General features: G+C 35.6%; 2 protein-coding genes across 2 annotated transcripts; both read right to left on the bottom strand.

The window, feature by feature from the left end:
* Positions 1-513: 513 nt before the first annotated feature.
* On the bottom strand, positions 514-1,932 carry LOC133314101 (serine/threonine-protein kinase WAG1-like). Its single transcript, XM_061515542.1, has one exon. It carries the CDS (start codon positions 1,930-1,932, stop codon positions 514-516), a length of 1,419 nt encoding a protein of 472 aa, XP_061371526.1.
* Positions 1,933-20,895: 18,963 nt separating this feature from the next.
* LOC133314091 (kinesin-like protein KIN-14Q) lies at positions 20,896-27,432 on the bottom strand. Its single transcript, XM_061515533.1, has 17 exons — positions 27,330-27,432; positions 27,092-27,175; positions 26,894-26,971; positions 26,417-26,749; positions 26,223-26,284; positions 25,919-26,129; positions 25,754-25,830; positions 25,568-25,667; positions 25,373-25,471; positions 25,113-25,289; positions 23,365-23,644; positions 23,038-23,199; positions 22,727-22,942; positions 22,579-22,616; positions 22,309-22,472; positions 22,085-22,210; positions 20,896-21,813 (listed from the first exon to the last, which is right to left on the bottom strand). The coding sequence occupies exons 1-17, from the start codon at positions 27,430-27,432 to the stop codon at positions 21,004-21,006; spliced, it is 3,120 nt and encodes a 1,039-aa protein (XP_061371517.1). The 3' UTR covers positions 20,896-21,003.
* Positions 27,433-27,667: the final 235 nt, after the last annotated feature.

The following is a 27,667-nucleotide window of genomic DNA, read 5'->3' as shown; positions in this document are numbered from 1 at the left end:
TCAGAAACCAGTTCAAGTCAGACCCGATCCAGTTCTGAACTAGTTCAAAAAAATTCAAACCAAGTCAGACGTGACTTGGATCAAATTAAAGCGGGTCGGGTCAAAATACCTGACCTATAAAAAATCAAGTTGGGTCGAGTCAGCACAAAAACCTGACCCGACCTGATCGATACACACCCCTAATGTGATGTTTAAAACGATCATAAGCCCCAACATGAGCCCCACTAATATGAGCATTTTAAAAAAACAAAAAAAATGTCTTTATGTTGTTCAAAGTTACATTAAATTATTTGCAAAATAACTAAACTCAAGGAATATAAAAAAAAAAAAACTTAAGAAGAAATAATTCGAAGGGGTAAATCGATTTGTTGTATCATTATAATTCATAAACAGTCAATCTGTGTCAAGAAAAATTATACACCGAAAATTGAAAACTATAGTCACACTATCCTATGTTCCCATGTTTACAAACTCCATAGAAAATACAAAACCAAATAGATGAAAAATTGCCTGTTACCTAATCTTATTATTATTGATATAATGATAATAATTACTATTACTGTAGTTTGAAAATAAATTATGTTTAGCTCCTCTTTTCCTCATGACATACTCCAGTCCTTTCCACCACCATCTCCTCCTCTTATAGGTCACGTGACCCACATTTGATTTATTCTTCCTCAATAACCCCTTCACCTCTGGTGGCCTATAGGTCCGAATCAAGGGCCATTTGATCCCATCAAAAAACGGGTGTCGTTTAAGATCTGTGGCACCCCTAGCGCACCCTAACCTTCTTCTAGGGTCCTTCACCAACAACTTCTCTATCAAGTCACGTGCCTCCACCATCCCTGCCTCTTCCTTTTCTGCCACGTGGAACTTCACATCCTTGCTCGACGCTATATTGCGCAGGGTGCTCTCCTTGCTATACCCCTTGAACGGCGTCGTTCCGTAAAGCAACTCGTAAATGAAAACTCCAAAAGCCCACCAATCCACGCCGTTACCGTGACCGTTACCCGAGACAAGCTCCGGCGCCAAGTACTCGTGGGTCCCAACACACGACCTAGAAAACGCCGTCGTTGGCTCTGCAACAAACTCCGCAACCGTATGAGAAGATTTTCTCCGTTTGTTACAACTGAAACAACTAACTGTGGGCCTCACGTGGGGCTCGTGGGCCCGAGATTCAAACGTGGGTGCCACGTCGGATTTGAAGCACAGGTCGAAATCAGAGAGCATGACGTGGCCGTCCTCGCGTAACAGAACGTTCTCCGGTTTCAAGTCGCGGTAAACAATGCCGAGAGCGTGGAGGTACTCGAGCGCCACGAGGATCTCGGCGGCGAAGAATTTCGCCGCCGAGAGAGATAGGCGGTTGTTTGGTTGTTTGTGTAGGAGGGTGTGGAGGTCGCCGCCGGGGCAGTAGTCGATGAGGAGGCACGTGTAGTGGGAGACGTCGATGCGCGCGTAGAGAGTGGGGAGGAACGGGTGGTCGAGCGCGTGGAGGATATCTGCCTCGGTTTCCGCGTGGGAGAGCTTCTTGGCGGTGAGGAGGTCTTTGTCGACGACCTTGAGGGCGAAGTTGGCGCCGTCGTAGTCGCGGAGGCGGCAGAGGAAAACGCGGCCGAGGTTGCCGGAGCCGAGGTGGCGGAGGAGTTTGAGGTGACGGAGGTGGAGGCGGCCGTCGGAGGAGAGGTTGGTGGCGGCCTTGATGGCGGACCAGTGAGGATCGGAGCTTCGGTGTGGACGGCGGTTGACGGTAGAGTATGCGGTGGCAGAGGCGGTGGAGAGGCGATCGTTGAAGCTGAGGGTTAGGGTTAAGCTGCTAGTGCGGGCTAAGCTGGTGCGAGCACTAGAAGAGGTGAAGGTGCGATCGGTGGTGGTGCTTGTGAAACTGAGGTCAAGGTCTGAATCAGGTGGGAAGAAGAATGTGGATTCGTCCATGGTGAATGACGAGGAAGGTGGTGGTGGTGGTTGTTATGGAGTGAGATATTAACGTTATGGTGATTGGTTTTTGTATATAAAAGGATGGGAACAACGAAGGTGGGTCCGAAGATTCAAGAAGTTGACCCAAATGGAGCAAGGAGGACATGAACATGGACACTGGACAGATGCAAAGGTTAGGTTGACCAACTGGGTTTTACATATTCTAACATTTTTATTATTGTTATTATTATTATTATTATTATTATAAGATAATGCAAGTTTGAATTATGAATAAATTATTACGTTTATTTTATTTTATTTTTCAGATCGATGTATATTAATGTATTCATGGGTGGATTGATTGGTGTGAGAGAGAAAAAATGATGGAGTAATTAGTTGATTCTTGGAGGAACAAATTAACTTTTAGGATGGGTTTGTTGGATTATGGAAGCAGAGTTGATTAGGGAACAAGGGTGATAGCATAACTTGTTTTTATGCACCGTCATTCTTATCCTCATAAGTTTGGGAAGTTTCTTGCATCGGAATTTGATCTTTTGTGTATGCGTTGAGAACTATAAAATTATTAAAAAATCTTTACTTAACAATTTGAGATTTTATGTGAGAAGATTGTTTATTATGGTATAAAAGTTTTCATGATCATAGAGTCATGAGTTTGATATTCATTGTCCCTACATTCTAATAGAATTAAATTAGTACATATACGGATATGATACATTATCCGCTATTCAAATCTAATGTGTTATTACTTGCACCATTTTTAGGGGACGTTTGGTTGAGGAAATTTTTTTGGAATAGTAGGAAAATGTAATAGATAGAGAAATGATTGGAAAGATAGATAAAGTGAGATAGGTAGAAAAATGTAAAAAAAAGTTGTTTGGTGGGAAAAAACTTTACTGAGAAAATTAGGTAACTTTATGAAATCAACAGTGCATTAAAAGCCAGATAACCGGTTTTCCGAAAAATCCCAGCTTCAAATTGGGTTTCTAAACCTTGCGGATATCTATGTTTCTCATAAATCCATACAAATCGGATAGATGAGTTTTTAGTGAAAATACGTTAAAACAAACATGGTGTTTCTAAAAGCCATACTTGAGAAACATAGATATCCGCTGAAAAGCTCCCAACCAAACACCACCTCAAGGAAATGTAAATGTGGATGTTTTGCATGGTTTTCATGGCTTCTTATTACCATTGCTAGCTAGGTGCTGCGGCAGACTTTGTTGCCAGAAAACAGGGATGGTGTTGTTGTATAGTTGCATAGGATCAACTTGCAGTTCTCTACAAAATTATAGAGAGCATTAGGGGAGATAATAGAGCTAAAGCAGATAAGGGGTTGGTATAACCTTGGAGGTGGTTTTTACAAGCGAACAGTATTTAAGAATTGTGATATTTTACTTCCATTAAACTTCCTCGTTTGAGTCATTCTTTTTATAATTGAGTACTTACATCTCATCATATAACTTGCTAAGCATCAATAAATTAAATATATTGCCTCTGCTTTTATTGTTAAACAAAACCATTGAAGCTAAAGCCTCTATTTTAACTTGTAACCAAAACACAAAGCCCCTGTTATATCTAACTACACTGTCCCAATCAATTGAGGTTGTTACCATTCCTTCGATTCTAAAGAGGATATGAGCTAGTGGTATCTACGAAGGAAACCGCTGCATGATGATGTATCCAAATGGGTATATCTTTTTTTAAAAGGAGAAAGTTTTCTTTTCATTTAATTCATATATTTTTAAATATTTCTCATCAAATCCCAAGTTTTTGCTTTTTTCGTATGATGCATCAAAAAAGTGCTCTTGCATGAGGTATTGTTATATAATGACATCAGGGGAGGTTATGATTTTCGGGATGTATTTAGAAGGCTTAATCCTTTATTTATAGAAAAAATTAAAAATTACCTTATAATGAATAAAGCTCGTAATCTCCAAAAGTCCATGAATCAAAACACCATTCAATGGTATAAATTATCAAAATCAATTAAATATTGTTTAGTCTGTGAGTAAGGCTAAGTTAGAAAATGAACATAAAGTTTGTTTAAAGCTTTAATCTTACATCCGTCCCTAGGGGTGCTAAACGAGTCAGGAGCTTTTAGCTCGGCTCGTGAAGGCCTGAGCTTACATGTCTAAAATTGATTGTTAGACCTAGACTTGGACTTGTATAAAAGCTCGTTTAATAAAAAGGCCTAAGGCTCCAATTCAAAGGCTCGGCCTTAGAGCCTCTCAGGCTTACCTAATATATTAATTCTTTATATTTTTTGTACTACTTGTGATAACCCTCTCTCTCTCTCCTCAATCCATTTCATTCCATTTTATTAATTAAACAGACTTTTTGAATGATTTTATTTTATATTATGCTATTTGGATATACATTAAATTTATGAATATTTATGGAATTACTAATGCTGTTGATTGCATATTTTGCTTGAATAAATTTTTGTTGTCTTAATTTTTTTTTAAACAGGCTTAATAGGTTAAAGCAAGCTTTCATTTTTTGTAAATAAGACAGGCCACAGCCTGAAATTATATTCGTGATAGATAACAGACTTGGCCAGGCTGACACATTTAAATACAGGCTTAGCCTTTTAAGATCAAAACTCGGCTCGGCTCGACCCGTTAACACCCCTATCCGTCTCGAATCAAACTAGTTATAAAGCGATAACTTGATTTCAACATTTCAAAAAAAAAAAAAGGTGAACATTGGTGATGATGGTCCATGTGATATATGATGGTGGGGCAATATATAAGTGTTAAGCTCTTAAAGGGTTGGGACCTACATGGTAGTGAAGGGGTTAGTGTCGCTGTCTGCCACGTGGTGAACATTGGTCCTACATTGTCGCATACACAATTCATTATTCCAATTTTTCTCCATTTCCTGATATATTAGTATATAACATAAGAGCAAGCTATTATACAGAGTTCATTAATTAATAATGGGCTTCGCCTTCCTTAGGTAGCAAGAGTATTTAGTGCTGCTAATAATAATGGAGGCTATGTCAAAATTATGAACCTCCATCCCTCGTGATAAGATAGATCCAACTGCTCCTCTTTAATGAGGAAATTTTAAATTTAGGAATGTGTTAATATTCAATTGAATTAAACAATATAACGAAGAAGGGATGGGTGATGTTCCCTTGATCTTGCTTGCAAACTCTAGTCAACTCCATTTTATTTAGGGGATCTGATCCCCTCCAAAATTGACGACAAAAATGATTTATTTATACAATTTATTTACGCAATCTCACAGTTAGTTATGTTGTTGTATCTTAATTTTATGGGGAAAATGTCGAATAATATCTCCCCAAGCAAATAAAATTATTCGAATGCATATCACATTCAGACTTACATTCCAATATTCATGCTAAAACACAAGTGAGCAAGTTTATGTTTGAACAAAATATCTTGGAAAGAACTTATTAACTTGCTTAATAAGGTTCTAGGGGTTATTTCTTTTAACATATTATAAAAAAAACAATTTATTGGTTTCGTTTTTCACGCAATTACTTAAATGGTAAAAAAAAAATTTCTTATTTAATATGTTTAATACATTTTCTTTCATATATTTTTTTTTTTTGGTAATCTATTTTCTTTCATATTTTTAACTATAATAAGTGTTATTAAAATCGGATTAATAAGTCTATACGGTTGAACTGAAAACCAGTGTTGATACTAACCCAATAGAGGTTTATTAGTTGAACCCTTTTTTAAAATTGTGACAAAATATTCCACCAGAATATACTTTTGGCATTCAAATCTTAGACTTGAAGGAGGTAACTCCGGTGAGTATAATGCTAACCATGAAATCACATCATTTTAGTTGTCATATTTTTTTATTTATATATTTATTATATATCTTTGTATGGATTTAATTCAATCAATTTATAACCCATAATCCACTAATTGAATCAGTGATCCATTACCGTAGTGTGCCAACCGAATAGATAATTAATCCAGATTTAATAACATTAAATAACTAGTAACTAGTACCAAATATATATTCCATATGAATATATATACATATACTTCTGAAATAAATTAGTCACAGATGTTTTTAATTTTCTTATGAAAAAACTTTTGTAAACACGGCATCCATGGATTGGTAAATTATTGAACTGTACTATATATTCCATCAGATAAGATAAAAAACAATGTACATATAAACTTATAGAAGCCACTAAGTAGGTCGTCTTTCAATATATTTTTTCTGAAGTAATATTGTATTCAGAAGCTAACTTGTTGCCCTTTCTTTAACATAAGGTTTATGAAGATAACATCGGATTCTTCTATTGCAAACAAAGTCTTACGAATGCTAAGAATAATATCTCTTCCGAATTATGCACAACATCTGTGTAGACATATAACATTGCATATGCAACTTAAATACGATTAACCATGTGCATGGCATACCCACACATGTAATTTATATATGAAAGATGCATATTAATGGCTCAACTAGCTAGACCAAGTGTTTACTGGTATCCAAGGCAAATTTTTGCTTATGTAGCGTGGATAAGGGGCTTCAAACATATGCTTCATGTGAAGGAAATTGTTCTAGGCTGTCTTCATAGCTCATCATAATTATTAGAGATATAAATATTTTATTTTAGTTTAGTTGTGATATTCTAGAATCTTCTCTTGCTCCTTTATATAAGAGCCTCATTTATGTACAAATTAATCACTATTTAACGAAATCAATTTTTCTCTTATTTTCTCTCTTTCATATTTCTAATATGGTATCATCTTTCATCCTCCGTGAATGGATATTTCGTTGTCATCACCCTTTTTTTTCTTCTTCTTTTTCACTGTTCTTCCTTTTTCCAGATCAATGTCTCCTTTGCCAAGATCTGTATCTTTTCTCTCCCTTTCTTCCAGATTTGATCCCGAATTGTGAATTTTATTTGTTATCATCTATATGTTCTTAGAGATATGATATTGTTACTATCAATTAGTGTTATTATCAATGTCACTACTAATTTATTTCATCGTTAAATCGATTATGTTGATCCAACAATTCTGATTTAACTTTCTAAAAACCTTTTTTTTTCTCCATATATTTAATACTTTATATTTATTTTCACCTTTGTATGATTATGATTTCCCATATTTAATGCTTTCACATTAAATATGGAGAATAACCACACAAAGGTGAAAATAAATATAACCTTTGGATCAAGATAATCGATCTAACGGTGAAACAAACTGGTAGTGACATTGGTAATAACACTAATTGGTAGTAACAATATCATATCTCATGTTCTTAATAGCCTTCTTCCACTATTCTCATTCTATAGATCCATTCCTTACTCTTCCTTTATAGCCTTCTTCGCTCTCTACTTGGGGATTGTAAGAAACCCTAAGCAATTTGATGAGCTCCTTTTTGCCATCGAGGGTGAGCACTCTTCTCATCCCTATTTCTCCTATATTTGTTCGTTCGTTTAGTTCATTTCGATATCAGAGATGATGCTTCCCGCTCTCTCCTCCGATGAGTCACATAAGCCACCATCGCTCCTGTCAAACTACCATCGTCGTCGTTCAGCAAACAGGTCGATGTTACCTCTATTCGTGCTTCCTTCATCGTCGTTCGTACTTGTGAATCCAGTCGCGTCTCTTTCTCTAGCCACGTCCTTGTTCTCATATCTCATATATGTTTCATTTTTTTCTGGCGTCGTTGGTCCACTCACGTCATGTCTGTCCACCCGGTCATTTGTGTCTTTGATTCTGTTTGCATGTGTTCTTTTTCTAGGTGCGCCGCCACATCTCCATAGTCGCTGTACATACGCGTCGCCGATCTCGTTTACGCCATTCGACCATCATGTGCCGTATAATACCCCTAACTTAAATAATTTAATTAATGACTTTTAATTAAGTAATTAAGCATGTATTAGTGAGTAAAATTAAGTATAAGACTTAATTAAACGAATTGGAGTCACTTTGGAGGTAGAAAGTGTACTCAGTGAAAATTAAGGGGTATTAATGGGTGTAGGCAAAAGTACCCAAAATATAAAAAATAAAAGTGGAAATATTCCTAGAAAAATATTCCAGACCTTTGGGTAAAGTTTGGTGGTAAATGGAGTTGAATAGATAGATGAGCTAATACCCGCTTAAAGCCACTTAACATATGTTAAGTGACCAATCAACTAAAAAAAAAAAAAAAACCCCCATTTCCCTCCCCAACCCGTCGAACAGCCACCAGAAAAGAAGAGAAGAGAAGGAGAGGAGAAGGAGAGAGAGAGAGAGAGGAAAACCTAGCTTCATCAAATCCTAACCATTTTGAGTGATCCAAAAGTCTAAACCACTCCAAATCTTCCCCTATTTCATAATCCAAGCTTGGTTTTGAGTGGGGGTCCTTGTGGAGTGAGATTTCTCCTCCCCAAAATTCGACCCATTGGAGAAATTGTGGAGTTGGGTAGCTTTTACCTCCATGGAAGCTTGAGGAACAACCATTCCATTGTTGTGTGATCATTGGTGGTAAGTTTCCATCCTTTTTCACTTGATTCCTTGAGATTTTCATGAGTTTAGGTTTTGATGAATAGTGTTTTAGGGTTTTAGGTTAATGTGAGTAGATTGGCTATGTTCAAGGAGGAATGAGGCTTAGTGTATGTTGTGAAAAATTCTATGAATGACATTTAATCGGTAGAAATGAGTTTAGAGTGTATTTTAGTATGCTTTGATAATTGGAGGAATCTAGGCTTAGAACTATGGATTTCCTTGCATTGTTAGCATTGTTTGATTGTATTCTTTGTGTTGATAGGATTGAGGCAAGAGGACCAAGTAGAGTGACCAACCCTTGTGGTTGGGAGCAATTGAGGAAAGTTCAAGAGTAAGGTATACCTTTGGACCTTGAGGTTAATCCCATTGAGTGTTCCACCATACTCCGTTGAGGAAAAATAATTTATATGATATGATATTTTTGAGTAATTGATAAATGTTATGATTGACTAATTGATGTTTGATTATTTTTGAGTGGTTGAGGAATGGTTGGTAGATGTAAAAATAAGGATTGAGGAATGATTGATAGAATTATGATGAGGATGGTTGTTAGGAACTTCCCTTGGAAACAGCCCTATATGGATCTCCATGTGGTTAGAGCCTAAGAGAAACAGCCCTATGTGGATCTCTCTTGGAGGTTCCTAGATTGAGGTAAGGACTTCCCTTGGAAACAGCCCTAGGTGGATCTCCATGTGGTAAGAGCCTAAGAGAAACAGCCTTTCGTGGCTCTTTGAAGTCCATGTAATGTTTATGGATAAGAATGTGTTAAGCTGTTATGATTATGTGTGCATCGAAAGTGAGCCTTAGGGTGGAGTGATCTCCATGGACCCCTGGTTTACTGTGATATATTCGTATATCTCACCCCGTGTTGTGGGGATCCCCTTTCAGGTAAAGATGCTGCGGGAGCCACCAGTGGCAAGTGGCCTTATTTGGATTAGTAGTGATACATGAAGATGCTATCTTTTGAGATTATACATGTCATTTTGTAGTTCATATGTATAGGATTGTTCATTGATAGATGTATATCCTGTTTTATTTGAATGAACTTAGCCTATGCTCATGCCTTTGGTTATCTCTTTTGTTGATGGGAGCCAAGGGAATGATCATAGTGTTTTGTAAGCTAAGTCCCATGATTCTGTAATTAAGACTTGTAGAGATGATAAAATGCTGGGATTATTGTATATATATGTGTATGAGAAAATGGTATGCATGTTTCTTTTGATGTATATGTACCTTGCAAGAACTAAGAACCATGTAATTAAAGGATTATAGGATGTCAATTAGGTGAAAGAAGATCTCTAGGTTGAAAATCCAAGTAAAAGTAAAGATACCCTGTCTTGTTGTCCAATTTTCGTATCCCATATGATAGATTTGGACCCTTTTGTCTCAATGGAAGTTGTAGATAATTTTCTTAGCTTTCCATAGAGATCAAGATTGTGTAATTTGGATAAGTAAAACTAAAGTTATGAATTAAACGTCATAGGTAGGTCAAATTATCCTATTTTTGGCATACAACCCTGTTGGGTAGCGCCAGGGGCGCTAGATTGGCGCTGAGGGCGCCAACTGGCCAAACGAGGCATTGGCATTGGCACTAGGGGCGCCACTGTGGCGCTAGGGGTGCCAAATTTCTGCCTCCTGGGGCAATTTCACGCTACGAGCGTGGTAACCCACGCTATGAGCGTGGGAGTCCTGCAAATTTCTGCACCCTTTTCTTAGAAAATGCGTAACTTGAGCTACGGTGCTCTGATTTGAGCGCGGTTTGAACCCACACGTAGTTAATGAAAAATCCTTTAATATATATGTCAAAGGGAGACCATAAAAGCAGTATAGGAATTTCTTAAGTAAACAAAGAATGGATACGTATAGTGTGAGATGAGAACTATAAGGAAGTACAAGTTTTACCATTTAATAAAAAGCGAAGAGAGTTTAGTATTGAACTCGAGTAAATAATAATATGATGTTAAGTCTAGCTTTGATTATTCCGCAAGGTAATACGGTTATGGTCACGCAATTGATTATTTTAAACTCGGCAATGTTAATGAGGAAAAGCAAGTACGTTTTAAAATGAAAATGAAAATTTACCCGGGATTTTAATTGAACCGATGTGATTGTAACTGCGCTTAATATCATGAAGCAATGTTAACAAACCGGTTCTAGAACAGGGTGTTACATGCCGCCATTCGTGACCCCAACATATCTTGTACTGTCGTCTTGTTATTTTACATTTGAAGTTCTGATTGTGTTGTTTCAATTTCTATGGCTTGTATTTGACCTCCTGATTTTCTTTTTCTTTTTTGTGGATTTTACCCAAGTCTGATATGGCTTGATTTAATCTCTGTTTTCCTTTTTACCATTGTTATTAGGCTTGTATTTGGCCAATTTAATTTTAATTTTATTCCCACATGTGTTTGTGATGTTATTTAAGTCTCATTTGGCCGGTATTTGGTTTATTTTTGCCATTTTTGGCCTCCCATTCAGGGGAGCATTTATTTCGGTTGTTGCCTGATCCACGGATTGTTCTAGTGTTACAGTGGCTTCATATGCTTTTATTTCAGTTGCATAACTGTTGTTCAAGATTATGTCCATCTCAGCGCTTCCTTTGTTGATGTCCATTCCAACACATCTTCGTTGATGTTCATTCCAACACTGCCTCTTTACCAGCTATTTAAACTGATGGTCATTCTAGTTGATTTGTCGTGCCACTGATTTCTCCAGCTTATGTTCTGTGAAGCTTTTTTTTAGTCTTCTTTCCTCCCAAGATGGAGTGTTCATGTTATTCACCATCAATCTTGCGGGGGAGTATTAGAGATTAAATACTTTATTTTATTTTAGTTGTGATATTCTAAAATCTTCTCTTGCTCCTTTATATAAAAGCCTTATTTATGTACAAATTAATCACTATTCAATGAAATCAATTTTTCCTTTATTTTCTCTCTTTCATATTTCTAATGATAATAGTCTGGCCTATAATGGCCTATCAAGGGTCCATTCCCTTGACAACCTATGATGAGCGCATAGATCTCGCCAATGGGGATTCCTTTTAGGAAAAAATTTAATATACAATTGTTGCACTGAATAAGTCCAATAGTCATATTATAACTACGTACTACAGGTAGTATATAATTATAATAATAAAGTTATTTCTTTTCTCTCTCCTAAGATATTGTCAGTTGACATAGCTAAGAGAAAAAAAATAATTCTACCATTATAACTATGTACTATATGTAGTATATAGTTATAAAATATTGTTGCACAGAATACTCGGTGCAACGGTTGTATTGAAAATGCTCTCCCCTTTTAGCCCTACACAACGAATTATTATATATGCACGATGGTAGGGCAACTCTTCACAGCAATTGTAAGCAATTGGTTAATGATTTTGACTCATCCTTCTCTTTCTCGTTATTAGAGAATAGTCTCCCATTATATAACCATCTCTTCTTCCATTGAAGAGGCATCTTATATTCCACATATTTATAAGTTGTCATTCTATCGGATTTTAGAGTCACTGTAATCTATACACACTCTCCCCTTTCTTAGCCTCCCTAAGACTGCATCTACAATGATTTTCCAAGAATTTTGGTCTATATCATTGCCTTTTGAGCACTCATGCATTGAAATACACAACCCCATGAGAGATACAAACCTAATTATCACTCTACTACAGCTCAAAACCAAAGCAAAGTTTAGTTGTTACTAATTTTTCAAAATTAAGTGTTTAATATATATATATATATATCTATATATATATATATATATATATATAGAGAGAGAGAGAGAGAGAGAGGATATTCTTACACTGATGTAAGAGTTAGAAGTCTTACACTCAATCTCGACCATTGATCCACTTGTATCCAATGGCTCACATTACTAAAAAATTTGAGCCCTTAGATATAAATAGGATCAGTGGACAAAATTAAGAGTATAACTTACACTGGTGTAAAATGATCCTAACCCATATATATATATATATATATATATATATATATATATATATATATATATATATATAAAAGCACTTTCTTTCTACCTTTCGTTGACATTCCTAATCGTTTATTTGCATCGCATACTAACTATTTTTAATTGTTTTTAAATTAAACTCGCTTAAGTCTGAGTAGTAGTAATAAGTGTCAATGACTCAATACACAATTGATAATGTATATTCCAAAGCCCTCTCTTGATCGCATTAGACATCACTAAAGCACGTACAAATTCACCACCCTCCTTGAAGATCCTCTAGGTAACTCATTTGCTCGACAAGGCACAATGTGTGTCCGCAGGACTCACATGAGTGCTTAGCTAATGTTTTTGACCTCTTAAAAATCGCGTGCCCCATTACGAAATAATTAAAATTCGATCAATAGAAGCAATTAATGGTCAATGAACTAATTCCGATTAGCGTGCCGTACACAGATATATCGGTGTTATCTCCAATAATTTGTTTATAGAGTTGATAATTTGGGTATATATATAGGGAAAAATGTTTCTGCAGTTAATGCAGATAACTTATCTGCATTTATTCTCAAAACGACGTCGTTTTGGTATTGAAATCTTAAAAAATTATAAATATAAAGACTATTATAACCCTGAAATAAATTAAAATTACAAAAATACCATGATTTCTGCCCCTAAACGACATCGTATTGGACTTACTGTAGATAGCTTATCTGCAGTAACTGCAGAAAAAGCGAACCCATATATATATATATATATATATATATATATAGGGGCAGGATCCTTTGACACCGGTGTCAAACTTTGAAATTTGACACCAAATCCTAACCGTTGATTTTCGTCAATCAACGGTTATCATTTATTGGGAATTGTACTAATTAATTAATCATCAATTGCCAATAAATGATAACCGTTGATTGGCGGAAATAAAAGGTTAGAATTTGGTTTCAAATTTCAAAATTTGACACCGGTGTCAATGGATCCTATCTCATATATATATATATATATATATATATATATATATATAGAGAGAGAGAGGTGGGGTGGGATCCTTTTGACACCCCATCTGAGAGTCATTTGATCAAAAAAGATCAACGACTCTGATTAGTAAACATATGAATCCATTGATCTTTTTTGATCTAATGGCTCTCAGATGAGGTGTTAAATTTCAAATTTGACACTGGTATTAAAGGATCATGCCTCATATATATATATATATATGTGTGTGTGTGTGTGTGAAAAAATAAATATTCAGTGACTGGACGGTCCAGTGCACTATGTACTTTCAGAAATATATAATTATAATAAATATTATAACAGAAAAATATTTTTGCAGTTAATGCAGATAAATTATCTGCATTTACTTCCAAAACGACGTCGTATCGGGCTTACTGCAGATAACTTATCCGCAGTAACTGCAGAAAAAGCGAACCCATATTATAATTGTGTACTTCCAGGAATACATAGTTATAATTTTTACTATAACTATGTACTTCCCATATATATATATATATATATATATGAGAAAATTATATTTATAAATTTTTTGTTTACAAACTATACTATGTCTTACCGGTAAGACACTCTTGATTGAAGTCTTACCGATAAGACATAGTATAATTTGTAAGTTTGTTAAAAAAAAATTGTCAATATAACTCTCCTCATATTTTATTTTATTTTGGTATTCTAACCCTCCTCATGTGTGTGTGTGATGTGTGTGTGTGATGTGTGTGTGTTTCTCGTGCTGTAGGAGATAATTTTGTCTCCTACATAAATATAAAAGTGTGTACGACCCATTGAGGAGAAGAGAAAGAATAAAAAAATATGGGTCCTACATATTTTTTTGTGTGTATAAGAGATAAAATTATTTTCTATAACATGAGAAACATTAAACCCTGTATAGGGGTGTAAATAGGCTGAGTCGGGTTAGCATTTAGCTTAAATAGGTTAAACATATGCAAAATATTTTAGGCCTAGCCTGGTTTGTTAGCCTTGTGTAAACCCAAATTATAAATCTGCATGTCTTATATTTAAAAAGTAAAAGCATTGGTCTAGGTCTGTTAGTCTGTTTACGCCTATTAGGCATTCAAGAATTAAAATAATATTATTTTATTATTCAAAATCATTAAAATGATAATTTATTTATTTTATTTAAAATAATTAATATGATATAGGCTGGCCTATAAGTTTATAGGCCTAGCATGTAAAAGAAAGCATATGGCGTACTTTATAAATAGGTTTTTTTTAAATCCTGGTCTTGTTCTATTTAACTTTATATAATAAGCTGAGTTTGGCTTGATATAGGTCGAGCTGTAGGTTCCTGTTAGGCCGGCTAGCCCATTTACACCCCTATATATATATTTATATATATATATATATATATATATATATATATATATATATGGTTCATTTTTTCTATAGTGAATGCAATTGAGTTATCTCCATTGAGCGCAAAACAATGTCATTTTGGAGCAGAAATAAGGTGTTTTTGTAATTTTAGTTTATTCCAGAGTTATAATAGTCTTTATTATTATATTTTTTTGATTTTTTAACCCCAAAACGTCATTTTGGGAGTGAATGCAGAAAACTTATCTGTATTCACCGTAAAAACATTAAACTCTTATTTATATATATATATATATATATATATATATATATATATATATATATATATATATAGGAGATCTTTTGATTTCAATATAAGAGTTAGAAATCTTATCCCTCATCTCAGTCATTGATTTTCATTCATCTGACGTTTCTCATTTATTTGAAATTAATAATTAATTAAGTGATATAACTCAATAAACTATAACCGTTAAATGGACGAAAATTAACGGTTAAAATTTAGTGTAGGGCTTATTATCTTTATACTAGTGTAAATTTATCTGTTGATACTACCAAAAAATAAGTATTCCATGACAGTTCATTTTTAGTGCATGTGACAGTTAAAATCACCGCTAAATGCATTTTGGGGATTTCATGACTGTTTTAACCGCCTCAGGTATTAAAAATGAAGTGTCCCATGAGACCTATTTTTTTGTAGTATAATATAAGAGTTTGGTGTTTGTCATTTTAAATGACATAAGTTATGTCATTTTAGGAGAGAGATAGACACAGAAAAACGGAAATCATGGGAGAGAGAAAGTGGGTGGTTTTTTTAATTTAAAATTCAAATTTTCTATGTCTGTATTTGTAACACCCCGTATATATCCGGTAATGTTATCATACTATCGTATTAAGCTGCACTTAATTAAAAATGCGGAATATCTTTTTTCTTTTCAATTATGAAGTCATTATCATTACCAACTTGCTTATTAATCAATTAATAAAACATCGCATGTATGCAATTGCAATAAAACAGCTATCTTAAATACGTCTTTAATTAAAATAACATAATGTATGTCTCTAGTCACGGAACTACCACACGTAGACCGGACCAACTAGCAGTTTATACAACTCAAAAGTACTAACAACATAGTGGCATGGACAACTCTCATGCTCATCCAAATAAGGCAACAAAGCCCAACATAAGTCTCAACTCAAACCATAAAGAGCAGAAAACATAAACAGCATCCAATCCAGTCATGACTGCAATACAGCATAAATATCATAATCAGCTAAACTCTGGCCTCCTGCCTCCAGAGACATCACTCACCATACTACCTGAACCTGAAATAAGCATTCCCCAAACGTGGGGTAAGATCTCTAAACAAGAAATCTCAGTAAGACAAGGGGTCCTCAAGGGTCTTCCACCCCAAGCTCACTTACATGTGCAATATAAGTTTAAAAGCAGTTCATCAATATCATTTCTGAAACAGTGTAATGCAGCAGATAATCATGTCATGTGTGTCAATTCTATTCTACTGGCCAGAGAAATGCAGGAATAAGTATACGTCTATTACCCACAATTAGTGCAAGATGCTACTTGCATCCACCCCGGATCACCGTCTTGTATGACGCCACATACTCAGGCTTACCGTCAAGATGGAACAACACATGCATATTAAAAGCCATTAACACATAAAGCTCAACAGCATTTCATATATCAAAAGCATGTAACACAGCATGCATATAACCATACCCCCATGGGACATGGTGGAACCACAACATGGCTAAACCGAGGACACGTAAGCTTACCTTGCAAGCTAACACCCAAAGCCAAGAGTCCATAGCTCAAAGTCCAAACACAGCAGATTCACAATCTGTTATGGACCAATAATATATCAATAAACATGTACCGCAATCATACAATATTAAGACAACGCTTTTCCATTACGTTTTACGTCTTAAGGCTTCTCACCAAGCCATAAGCTCTTAATCACTTGATTCTGACTTACATTAATTAATTACAGAAGTTCAACTTCCTCAAACTAGGGTCCACAAACCCATAGATCAGTTCTGGATGAACAGTACGCTATTGTTCCTCGCAAACCCAGAATATCTGGATATTCCTCGGGGACATATCCGGATATGCAATATTCGGATATTCCACCGGAAAATATCCGGATATTTCGCGACAGAATGTAGTTTCTGCATTTCGCGAAGATATCCTTCCAAGGTTCCATTTTTAACACTTCGAGAAGCTTAAACATGCATCTTAAGGTTCATTGAGGTTCATATGACAGTTGGTTACTTGTTTAGTTCATTAAACATACCAAGACTTCATCTTTAAGCAACAAAACTCAAGATCAAGGTTGGTAGAACTTACCACAACTTAAACTCAGCAAGATGGGTGCTCTTGGAGCTCACACAACAGCTCCAAGGTACTGACTTCAAGGGTGCACGAAAATACCACCCAAGCAAGGGTCTTTCTTCACAAAGAAGGCTCCTTGAAGCCTCACAACCAATCCAGCAAGTCAACCCTCAAACCCTTCCCAAACTGAACCTCACAACTCAGAAAAGGCACCCTAAACACTCTCAAATGCTCACACTCAAGTGTTTACTTGATCAAGAAGTGAAACAATGATCAAAGGTGGTGACTTTGGTGAGAAAAGGGAGGAGAAAGGAAGAAGCAAGGTGGCTGGTCCAAGGCTTCAGCAAAGTTCACGTAGAAGGCACAATTTCTGACCTAGAAATGTGTGTCATGGCCTTATATAGGCCCACTTAACCAATTAACACTGTATTAACTTTAATTTTTACGCTTAGAATTTTAATCTCAAACTTTGGATTCTTAACCTACTCAATTTTACAAGAATTATCATATTTTTCTTATATTTTCGGAGCACCTTTCCGGTACGCACTTTTCATAGCCAGTACCAGTTTCTGGCACCAGTTCTCATTATTTGGACTTGAAACTCGTTTTACAAGTCCTATACATTATTCTAGTAATTATCATGTACTTATTACAATTTTCCGGGATACTTTTTCGGTACGCATTTATATCGACTAGCATAACCGGTATCTGCACTTTTCTTCCGAAAAGCGACTTTCAGCATTCTTAATCACTTATCATAATTATTAAAGCCTCTTAATAATTATTAGGATCAATTATGGAATCATTTCCTAATTTAACATAACTTTCCTTAATTAACGGTGCAGGTTCTTACAGTATCTCTCTTAAAATGACACAACTTTCTGTCATTTAAAATGACAAACACTTTTCCCATAATATAAATCTTCAATGTAAGCGATGAGAACAAATACACAACTGAAATACTATAATGGTTTTTTTTTTATCGAGGTAATCAACATTTCATACACATTTTACTTAGATGATACAACAATGTGCTGCATGTTACTTCATAAATATGGATGGCGTAATAGATTATGCATCCTTCATATGTGATAGAGAAAATAGTTTCCCATGCTTTACATAGATTGGTACGCTTATCAAGCTATTATACATGATCTTTGAAGGTACTCCATGTCATACTTATATAAAAAAATTATTTTGATTCTTTGAAATGAATTAAATTGAAGAAATGTGGGAAACGTATTTAATTATGATCCTATGGTTTGAACATTATACTGTTATAAACTTGAATATAATTTTATATGATGACGTGAGATCTTATATTAGTTAATGTTTTCTTAAAAGGAGAAAATTATATTTACAAACTTTTTGTTTACAAATTACACTAAGTATGATCGGTCATACTTCAATCAAGAGTGTATGACCGATCATACTTAGTGTAATTTATAAATAAATAAATAAATTGTAAACGGATCATTCCCTTTCTTAAAAAGTGAAAAGCTGTACATGCATGGCCACAGACACGTAAACAAGAGAAAGAACATCTACAAGAAAAAAGTAAAGAAACATAATTAAATAAGTTGTAAAATAATCTCAAGTTTTACATTAGGTGTATATGGCCAAGGAGAAGTTCAACCTAAGACAAACATGCTTCCCAGCATTTTTAGCTTTATAAGGATCAATACATTGTATTTGGCTATATATTCTCCTAATTAAAGCTCCAATTATTGTGAGTTCATGATTCTAAACAGAAAAATAACACCTGACCTTTCCCCTATTTCTTTATTCTTTCCAATTTCGTCTTCTCTACACAGAGTCACATGCATCAACTTCCATTGTCTATACATCGACATACGCACCCTTAGAAGCTCTCAATCGTTAACTTGGATCCCTTTATATTATTTATTTTATCATTGTTTAAAAGATGTTTAAGAGAGAGAAAGAGAGGGGTCCATTAATCATTGCCCTCAACTAATTAAGGATACCCATCTGAAACTCATTATCAAATAAGAATTGGTGAGATGATCATAAACTTGTTGCTATTACAGTTGGCTAAAGGTTCCTCTTGTTTGGTGAGCCCAGTTGGTGCTATCATACTGAGGCAAATAAATTATATAAGCAACCACCAAATACATATATCAACTGGTAAAGGGTTATCTAGCTTAATTAATGATCTCGAGTTCGAGTCTTAGATATACAATTGTGTTAAAAATTTGATAAGGAGAGATTTGTTCCCTATGATCCTACGTACCTCGATTGGATTAATCAATTAATCGACGAACCAATGGAGAAATAAAAAATAAAAAAAAAACAATTATATGAGCAGAGAGAATATGCTAAAAGTTAAATAAGTTCAATGATTTCATTGATCCTGACACTGCAAGTTGCTTCTAGTTATTTCAGTTAGAAACTCTGTCTCAGAAGCAGACAATTCCGCAAATGAAATTAACATAAATTTAAAAAAAAAAATATAGGCATCAATTATTCATGCAAATGAGTTTTATTTATTTTATGTAGGGTAAGATAAGTTATGATAAGGGAGGTTGCGTATAACATAACTTGGGGATACAGGTATGCAAAAGTTGTTCATTATCTGGTTATGTTTACTAATATTACAAATAATCTTGTATGATAATATATCAAAATTTTACTCATGAACCGAACCTGGCAGAATTGGTTTTTCATGTTTATAGATAGTTCTTTCATATTCATGGTCTAGGTAAAGTAGGATTTAAGATATTTTTGAACCTGACCAACTCATAAAAGCAACAGTTAGGAGAACTGTTTCCTTCAATCTTGCTTAACTCAACACATGAGAATTTCTTGTGTAGTTATAGTACACTACTCCATTAACAACGTGAAATGTGGCACTCCATAACTATATTGGTTCTTATTTTTAAAATAAAATACAATTCAATTAAGGAAAAAGTGTGTATCATTTTGAAGGACACAAAATTGTATCATTTTAAGTAAAAGAAAAAGATAAATCATAAGAGAGAGAATGAATAAAAAAAGTTTTAAAGACGCGGGTCTCACTTTTTTATGAGAATGACACATTTTTTTCCCTTCAATTAAATATGAAAATCTACTAAACTATCTATGTTCTGAACTCACACCATGGGTCCACAGGCTCTAAAAGATGAGAGTTCAAGCCAACCTAATTCAAAATACGAATCATGGATCCAATTGGGAGTTTGAATCTTACTCAAATTCCCCCACCTTCTAATAACCCTTTCTCTGTAAACAAAAGGGTTAAACTCCACAAGTAAATATTTCTAAAACCCTAGCCTCTATTCTCATTACCACTAATAGTGCATACACAACACCACGTCTTCAAGTCTTTTCTTTATACATAGTGATCTATCACCATCTGCGATTATTTCTTTCATAGATATCATCAGTACTCATATCTCGTATTGATCATGATCCTCTCGTATCGAACTATTCAGAATAATACTCTCGCAGTATATTAAAAAAAATTCCCAACCCACACATACATGTTAATTGGGTTGAACTTGTAGATTTAACATACAAAAATAAAAATAAAAAATTAAATCATTTGGCTGGGACAATTATGGGTGCTGGATTCAATACCCCCACATTCATTTCTCATTTCCAGTAGTGCTATATGTGTTACAAAAGTAGCTATGAATAAAGCACAAATGATGTGGCATCATGGTTCATGCATAAATTAAAGGATTGTGAGACCTGAGTTAAAGAAAAATTATACACCTCCCATGCAACATTTGCAAGAGTTTTGCTCCACGTCCCATTTCATGAAAGTCTAACAAATGATTTTCGTACTATTTAGCATTTTTCATATGAAAAACATATCATTTTTCATATTCCTTGAAAGGGTGACACACAAGAAATCAATTTAATCTATCCACACATTACAAAAAAAAAAAATCTAGATAAACTCAGCTTTCAGATCCATCCCCTTTCCTTTTCCTTGTGACTGTTCTTTTGTTGGATGTCTTTAGCTCCACCTCTTCTACCACTTCCTAGTTGCACCCTTTGTGCCAATCTCCCTCTACTTCCAATGGAAACTCTAACTTTCTCCATCCCTACATTTACACCAACCTTTCTCATATGTTGTTGCAGTGGAGATTTTACTATTTTCTTATGCAAGCTTCTTCTTAGTAAGCTCTTCTTAACACCACTTCTTACTTCTTTGGGACTCTCACAATGAGTCTGTGTAGGCAAAAAGCTAGTTTCTGATTCCCCATTGACATCATTCTGATCAGCTTGGTTTGTTAACTTGGGTAATAATGGTGATGGGAGCTGTGTTAAGCTAGGTACACTTGGGAGTGGAATCAAAGAGCTGCGCCTTGAAGCAATGGCTGAAGGGACACGTGGTGTCATGGTGCATATAGAAGCTCTTCCGCTCCTTTTTGGCAGTAGTGCTTTTTCAGCCATGTCAGGATTGTTTTCTTTCTCAGTTTGATCAATGTATTTGATGGAGCTCTCCATTGTTGAAAAGGGTATAAAAGGTTTTAAGATGTTGTTCTCCGTAAGAGGTCTAGTAGAATTTAGTTGGTCTTTGCACAAACCACCACTCACTGGATCATTAAAATGCTTGAGACTTCCTAGTGGTCGATTTGCAAGTGCTGGTTTTGTAAGTGCATTGTTTTGCTCCTCTTGATGTTTCATCTGATGCTGCTCAGCTATCTTTGAGTCTACATGTTGACGTGCTAGTTTTCTCTCAATCATAAGTTGTGATTCCAGTTCCTTGACCTTCAAAGTGAACAAAGACAATACTGAGAGATTCGAGAGTAGGGGCGAGGGTAGCGACTAGCGAGGGTAGGGATGAGAACAATCGTAATACGCAGCCTTACCCTTGCATATTTACAAAGAGACTGTTTTCCGGATTTGAACCCGTAACCTTTCAGTCACAAAGGAACACTTTTACTACTACTTCAGGCTCACCCTCTTAGAGGCCTCTTCTTTGGGAAAAGAAGAGTACTTACAAGGATAAAAAAAATTCAAATTTGTGCTTTTATGATACCTTGTCTTGCAGATTTTTGTTTTTATTATCTCTTTCCTTCATCTTGGACTCTAATCCATGGATTGTTTCCTCCATCTTCTTGATTTGAAAATCCTTCAGCTTTACCTCATGTTTGGTTTTCTCAGCCTACCAAAGGAGATTAAACTTGATGAAAATGTAATAGACTAACGCAGTTAGTTAAGCAGTGAGATGTTGATAACACAGCAGCATTAAAGCAATCATACCATCTGTTTGTGTTTCAGAAGTTCAGTAGTGTCCAACTGCTTTTTTGCAGGTCCCAGTTCTATTCCCCTCACTCTACTAGCAAAGTTCAGAGAGCAAATTGTCTCACTCAAATCGTTTTCATTAGGACTGATCTGTACAAACATGAGTGCCTTTGAATCTCCTCCTAGAAAAACATGATTGTTCATCAAATTTTACAATCATATTTGCATACATACGGAGGATAGAACTCAAGCAAATGAAGCAAGCCTAGATAAAGTTTCTTTAATTACCTAATGAGTCTTGCAGCAAGTGTGTAAGCTTGGAGTTCCTGCACCGCGAAGAACAATAGAAATTTCAATACTAACCAATAGACCAAAAGGTGGTGATTCATTTCAGCATTACTGAATGAAAACAAGGGCTAATATTTATTTCCATAACCTGAAAGGGATGTGTGAACTTTTTGTTGCAAGAGCTGATATGACATCACCAAGTGCAGATAGAGACCTATTAATATTTTGTGTCTCCTTCAGTCTATCACCTTGCACTTCTGTCTTTGCCACACGCTCACTGCCTGCTAGGTCCACCAGCCACAATTTGCTTCTCGTGTATTCCCCATTCAACAAATTCTCCCCCTTCACCATAACACAGTGAATGCTGCATAAAATGAACACCCCATCATAAGCAGTGTTTCTCCAACCATTCTATTCAAATATGGTTTATGATTCCAACTAAAAAAAGTTGAAGCTCACCAGTGAGATCTGCTGCTATGCTCATTGGCATTGGTTGAGCTTACAGCCCTTGCATTACTACCAGTTTGTAGGACTTCCCAGACTTCAGTCATGTTGTTCACATTAGCCTCAACCAACCCTGGAATGTGATGCATTCCTTCACCAGCTTGCCTTATTTCAAGTCTACAATTAACCACATTTTAGTGAACTATATCAATTGTTATTCTGACGAACTTATAAAATAAGCTAGAGTGTTGTTTTACTTAAACTTCCTTGTTTAAGAGTAACTGGAAAGTGCTATTAGGTTGAAAATAGCAGGAAAAAATAACTAACTAGGTTGTAGTCTACCTTTTTGCAGCTATTCCTGGTTGATTTCCTAGCAAATCTCTTATTTGCTCATTGTACACTTCTAACACACTTACAGAGACATCATAACGATAGAGTTTCTGTCTCTCCTTGATTATGTGAAACATTTTCTCAAGAGTCCTGAAATTAACTCCACGAGCCTCTTCTGTGCCCTCCATTGTGAAAGTTTTACCTGTCCCAGTCTGGCCATATGCAAAAATGCATACATTGTATCCATCTAGAACTGAGGTTGCAAATGGGGCTGTGTCTTCAAAAATATCAGCTATAAAGAAAAACAATACAACTCTGTCAAAACTAGCATTTTGTCTTCAATTCAAAACTGTTGAATATCATATATACAAGAAGAAATGATAGTAATCCTTGTTTTATTAAACTAGACAACATTGGTGCTATTATATAGCAAACCAATTGAAGAATACAAAGAGACACACTCAATGTGGGACTTCTACACTATTAACACTAACACTCTTAACACTCCCCCTCAAGTTGTAGCATATAGATCATATGCTACAAGCTTGATACATAAATAATACTCCCATTAGGAACCAAAAACAACAATGCTACATCAACGAAATGAAATGACTAAGTACAACAAATCAACTGGAATGACCATCAGTCTGAAGAGCTGATAAAGAGATAGTGCTAGAATGGACATCAGAGCATGGATGGTGCCGGAATTATCATCGGCAAAGACAACTGAGCTGACCAGGACATCAGCATCAAGATCCCTCTCAGGCATTTCATTTAATAGTTGGTGAGCAGCCGTGGTTTCCCCTTGACTATGCTACAAGCTTATTACAAGAAAGACCAAGTAACATAACATCAAAATAAATCTCCTAAATGAGAAACCAAAAATCAACAATGTGCTAAAAATGGCGTCGAAATGAACATCAACATGGAAGATGCCGGAATGATCATCGGCAAAGACAATTGTGCTGGAATGACGATCAGCAACATGGACAGTGCTCCCCCTCAAGAGGAACTTCTAAACAGTGCCGGAATTATCATCGGCAAAGACAATTGTGCTGGAATGACCATCAGCAACATGGACAGTGCTCCCCCTCAAGAGGAACTTCGGTGTCAGAATTAACATCAGCGGAGACAACATCAGCAACTTGGACAGTGCTCCCCCTCAAGATGGATGATGAATAGTATAAATACTTCATCTTGGGAAGAAAGAAGATTAAAGAAAAACAAAGCTTCGCGGAATCGAAAAAGTCGCCGGAGACGGCGGTGGGTCGCCGAAAAAGTCGCTGGAAAGTCATCGAAAAAGTCGCCGGAGACGGCTGTCAACGGTGGACGACGCGGTCAACGACAACGGTGGTCAACCCAACAACTTCCCAATGATCATTCTTTTCTGATGTGACAGATCAGTCTAAGCTGCAGTCACAGAGCATACTAAGAAAAATCCGAAAAAGAAATAGCAACGGGAAACCCTCAAGGAGGGTGATATCTCTCTATAACCATATTGAAATTATGGAAAATAGAACTAAGTTAAACGGATTAAGATTCCTCTTGTTAGGCTCTAGATACCATGTTGAATATCATATATACAAGAAGAAATGATAGTAATCCTTGTTTTATTAAACTACACAACATTGGTGCTATTATATAGCAAACCAATTGAAGAATACAAAGAGACACACTCAATGTGGGACTTCTACACTATTAACACTAACACTCTTAACAAAAACCATCCTTAAGAATTCGTGGAATTAATGCATAATTACCTTGTTCAGCTTGGGGACCAAACACAGCATCAAACTTAAAAGTCTTTCTGGGAGCTCCATTTGACATTACAGTAAGCTCACCATCTTTAGCAGATTCAAAATCTAATGCCATTGTGGCTCCTGCTGTTATCTCTTCAGCATTGAGAGGCCTACACCGGCAAAAGACCCTTATGTTTCCTGTGAGGAAGAATAGATGGTGAACCATCCTGCACATAAATCACATTTGAGTCTAAGAGAACAAGATCAAATACACAGCTTACCTCTTAACTCCAAAACCTTATTGTAAAGCTCTTTTCTTTCCTTAGCCATTTCAATATACTTGGACTTGAGATCATTATGTGATTCCAGTTCTTCATTCACTATAAAAAGAGGAATAAAAATTATGTGCAAATGCAGAAAGGAAAGCTATTAACGCATATAAGATCGAAAGATATATTGTAGCAATGTCTACTTACTTTTGGACTTGATAATAAGCTCCACTTCACTCATATCTGCTTGATATTTCTTGTTTGCCTCTGCTTCCTCTAATAGCTTGATGTGTTCCATTTTCATTATCTATTCAATGAAAATGATTCACACGTTGTAAATACATGTTTACCTTTTAATTTGTTTGTTATTCAACTTTGTTAGGATATTGGTACCTTCAATTTCCTCATCAAGTCTCTCAGTGATGAAAACCACTTGCTTTTCTCTTTCACTTGCCCCTCAATGGCAAATGCTGAAAGCCCGAAAAATCAATGGATTAGACAAACAAAACCTTAAATGCTTAGTTAATTAATAATAACTTAAGGAAGTGATATGCATACCTAAAGACCCTACGTGCATGGACTTGCGCATTAGCTCATTCTGAAGCTCTTTCAAGGAGTTCCAAGCTTCTTGGCATTCTCTACTCTTCTGTTGTTTCTCCCTCTTAATCTCCCCCAACTCCCTCCTTGTTTCTTCTAGCTCCTTTCTCTGACTCTTAAAATCTATCTTCAGCTTCTGAAACTTCTCTTCCACCCCAATATCCTTCACAACCTACAAAAATATCATTGAGAGCACACACAATCACTCTCAATTTCCTGCTCAAAAATAAGAAATATACATACCATTGTTCATAAAGAAGCATACTTCTGAGGACTCCAATTCTGCTTCCTGAGACACTCCAATATCTTCTAGCATTTCATTATCTCCTGAATTTAAAAGCAAAATTTTGTTTATAGATAACCACTTGCACTATAACCAGAAACATCACATCATGTTAGATCTATGTTCAAATTTCAAAACCTTTGTTCACAATAAGTGATAACAATAGTTGAACTCACTAAGAGGGTAGTCTTGGGGAGACTCATCCTTGGTAACCGGGGGTGGAAGAAGCTCGAAGGAGGCTTCAGGGGATAGCATCTCTTCCCCATGTTCAAAAGTTTGACACAAATCAGAGAATTTAACTGTTGGGGTCTTATGAACATTGTCAACATCAACTTCAGAACCATTGATTCCATTCTCAAGAGAAAGCTCCATAGATGACTCCAAATTCTTGCATTGTTTGCTCTTCAACATCTCAGGGGAATCACCATAGCTGATTCCAGCAATATCTGGTGACCCAGCACAAATGACGAAATCTGGGGAAGTCAAAGAGTACCCCAACATTGATCTTCCTGAAAAAATTCATCCCATAATATACAACCAAATCCTCGGAGACACCAAAACAAAACAAAAATAAAAAAAATAAAAATAAAAATAAAAATAATATAAAAGAAAGAAAAATCTTGAATTGTGCAAGCAAACCCCAACTCTATTACCATCAAACACATTTTTCACAACTGGGTCATCAAAATGCACGCTGTTCCCTTGAAAGCTTCTATTTTTCCGAGAAAATCCTACAGCAACCACTATTAAACCTTGATAACTCAACAAAATCACGAAATGGGGTTCATCAAAAACAAGAAAAGATTCAAATTTTGAATAGTCTTTTTCATTTTTTTTATCGTTGTCCTAACCGTAACTTGGGCTGCCACCATGAGTTTGAGGTTCCGCCGCCATAGCCGAACTCCGAGAGCTCGGTGATGTTTGTGAAGAAATGTCTGTCACGTCAAAAAGAAAACAACGAGTAAAAAACCAAAAGGGTACACGAATAGATCATCAAGTTGAGAACTTTGAAATCAAGTTAAGAACTTCGAAGTTTTTTATTATTTCCAAGAGAGAAAGAGAATCGACAAAAAAATTGAAGGGTCTTACAATTGGAACAATGAGAAGTGGAAGAAGAAGAATCTTGTTGCAAAGAAACGTCTGTGAGAAGAAGAGGGTCATGGTCATAGAGATGCCATTGATTATCCTCCATTGATAAAATAACCAAGCTGTTTGAACTTTGAATTCAGCAGTAACAATAATCAAAGCATAAAAAAAAAAGGAGGGGTTTATGCTTTACATAATGGTTATGATGATGGTGATGAAAAAAAAAAAGTTGAAGGTTTTTCAGAAATTGGTTTTGATTTCGTTACGATGGAGTGTATAGATTGAAACTTGCCTTAATGGGAAAATTAGACCGTTGGGGTTTCAAATTTTGAAATGTTGTA

The sequence above is a fragment of the Gastrolobium bilobum genome, unplaced genomic scaffold, assembly GCF_033153095.1.
Source record: "Gastrolobium bilobum isolate Gb01-03AN ecotype WA unplaced genomic scaffold, APGP_CSIRO_Gbil_v1 utg2368, whole genome shotgun sequence".
NCBI classification, from domain to species: Eukaryota; Viridiplantae; Streptophyta; class Magnoliopsida; order Fabales; family Fabaceae; genus Gastrolobium; species Gastrolobium bilobum.
This window is presented reverse-complemented; position numbering and strand designations above follow the sequence as displayed.

Excerpts from the sequence above, each read along its gene's own strand:
- LOC133314091 (XM_061515533.1), bottom strand. The coding sequence starts at position 27,432 with ATGGAGGATAATCAATGGCATCTCTATGACCATGACCCTCTTCTTCTC. Across the intron at positions 25,472-25,567 it reads GCTTATTATCAAGTCCAAAA|TGAATGAAGAACTGGAATCA; the intron begins GTAAGTAGACAT and ends CTCTTTTTATAG. Across the intron at positions 22,617-22,726 it reads AGTTCACACATCCCTTTCAG|GAACTCCAAGCTTACACACT; the intron begins GTTATGGAAATA and ends TTCGCGGTGCAG.
- LOC133314101 (XM_061515542.1), bottom strand. The coding sequence starts at position 1,932 with ATGGACGAATCCACATTCTTCTTCCCACCTGATTCAGACCTTGACCTC.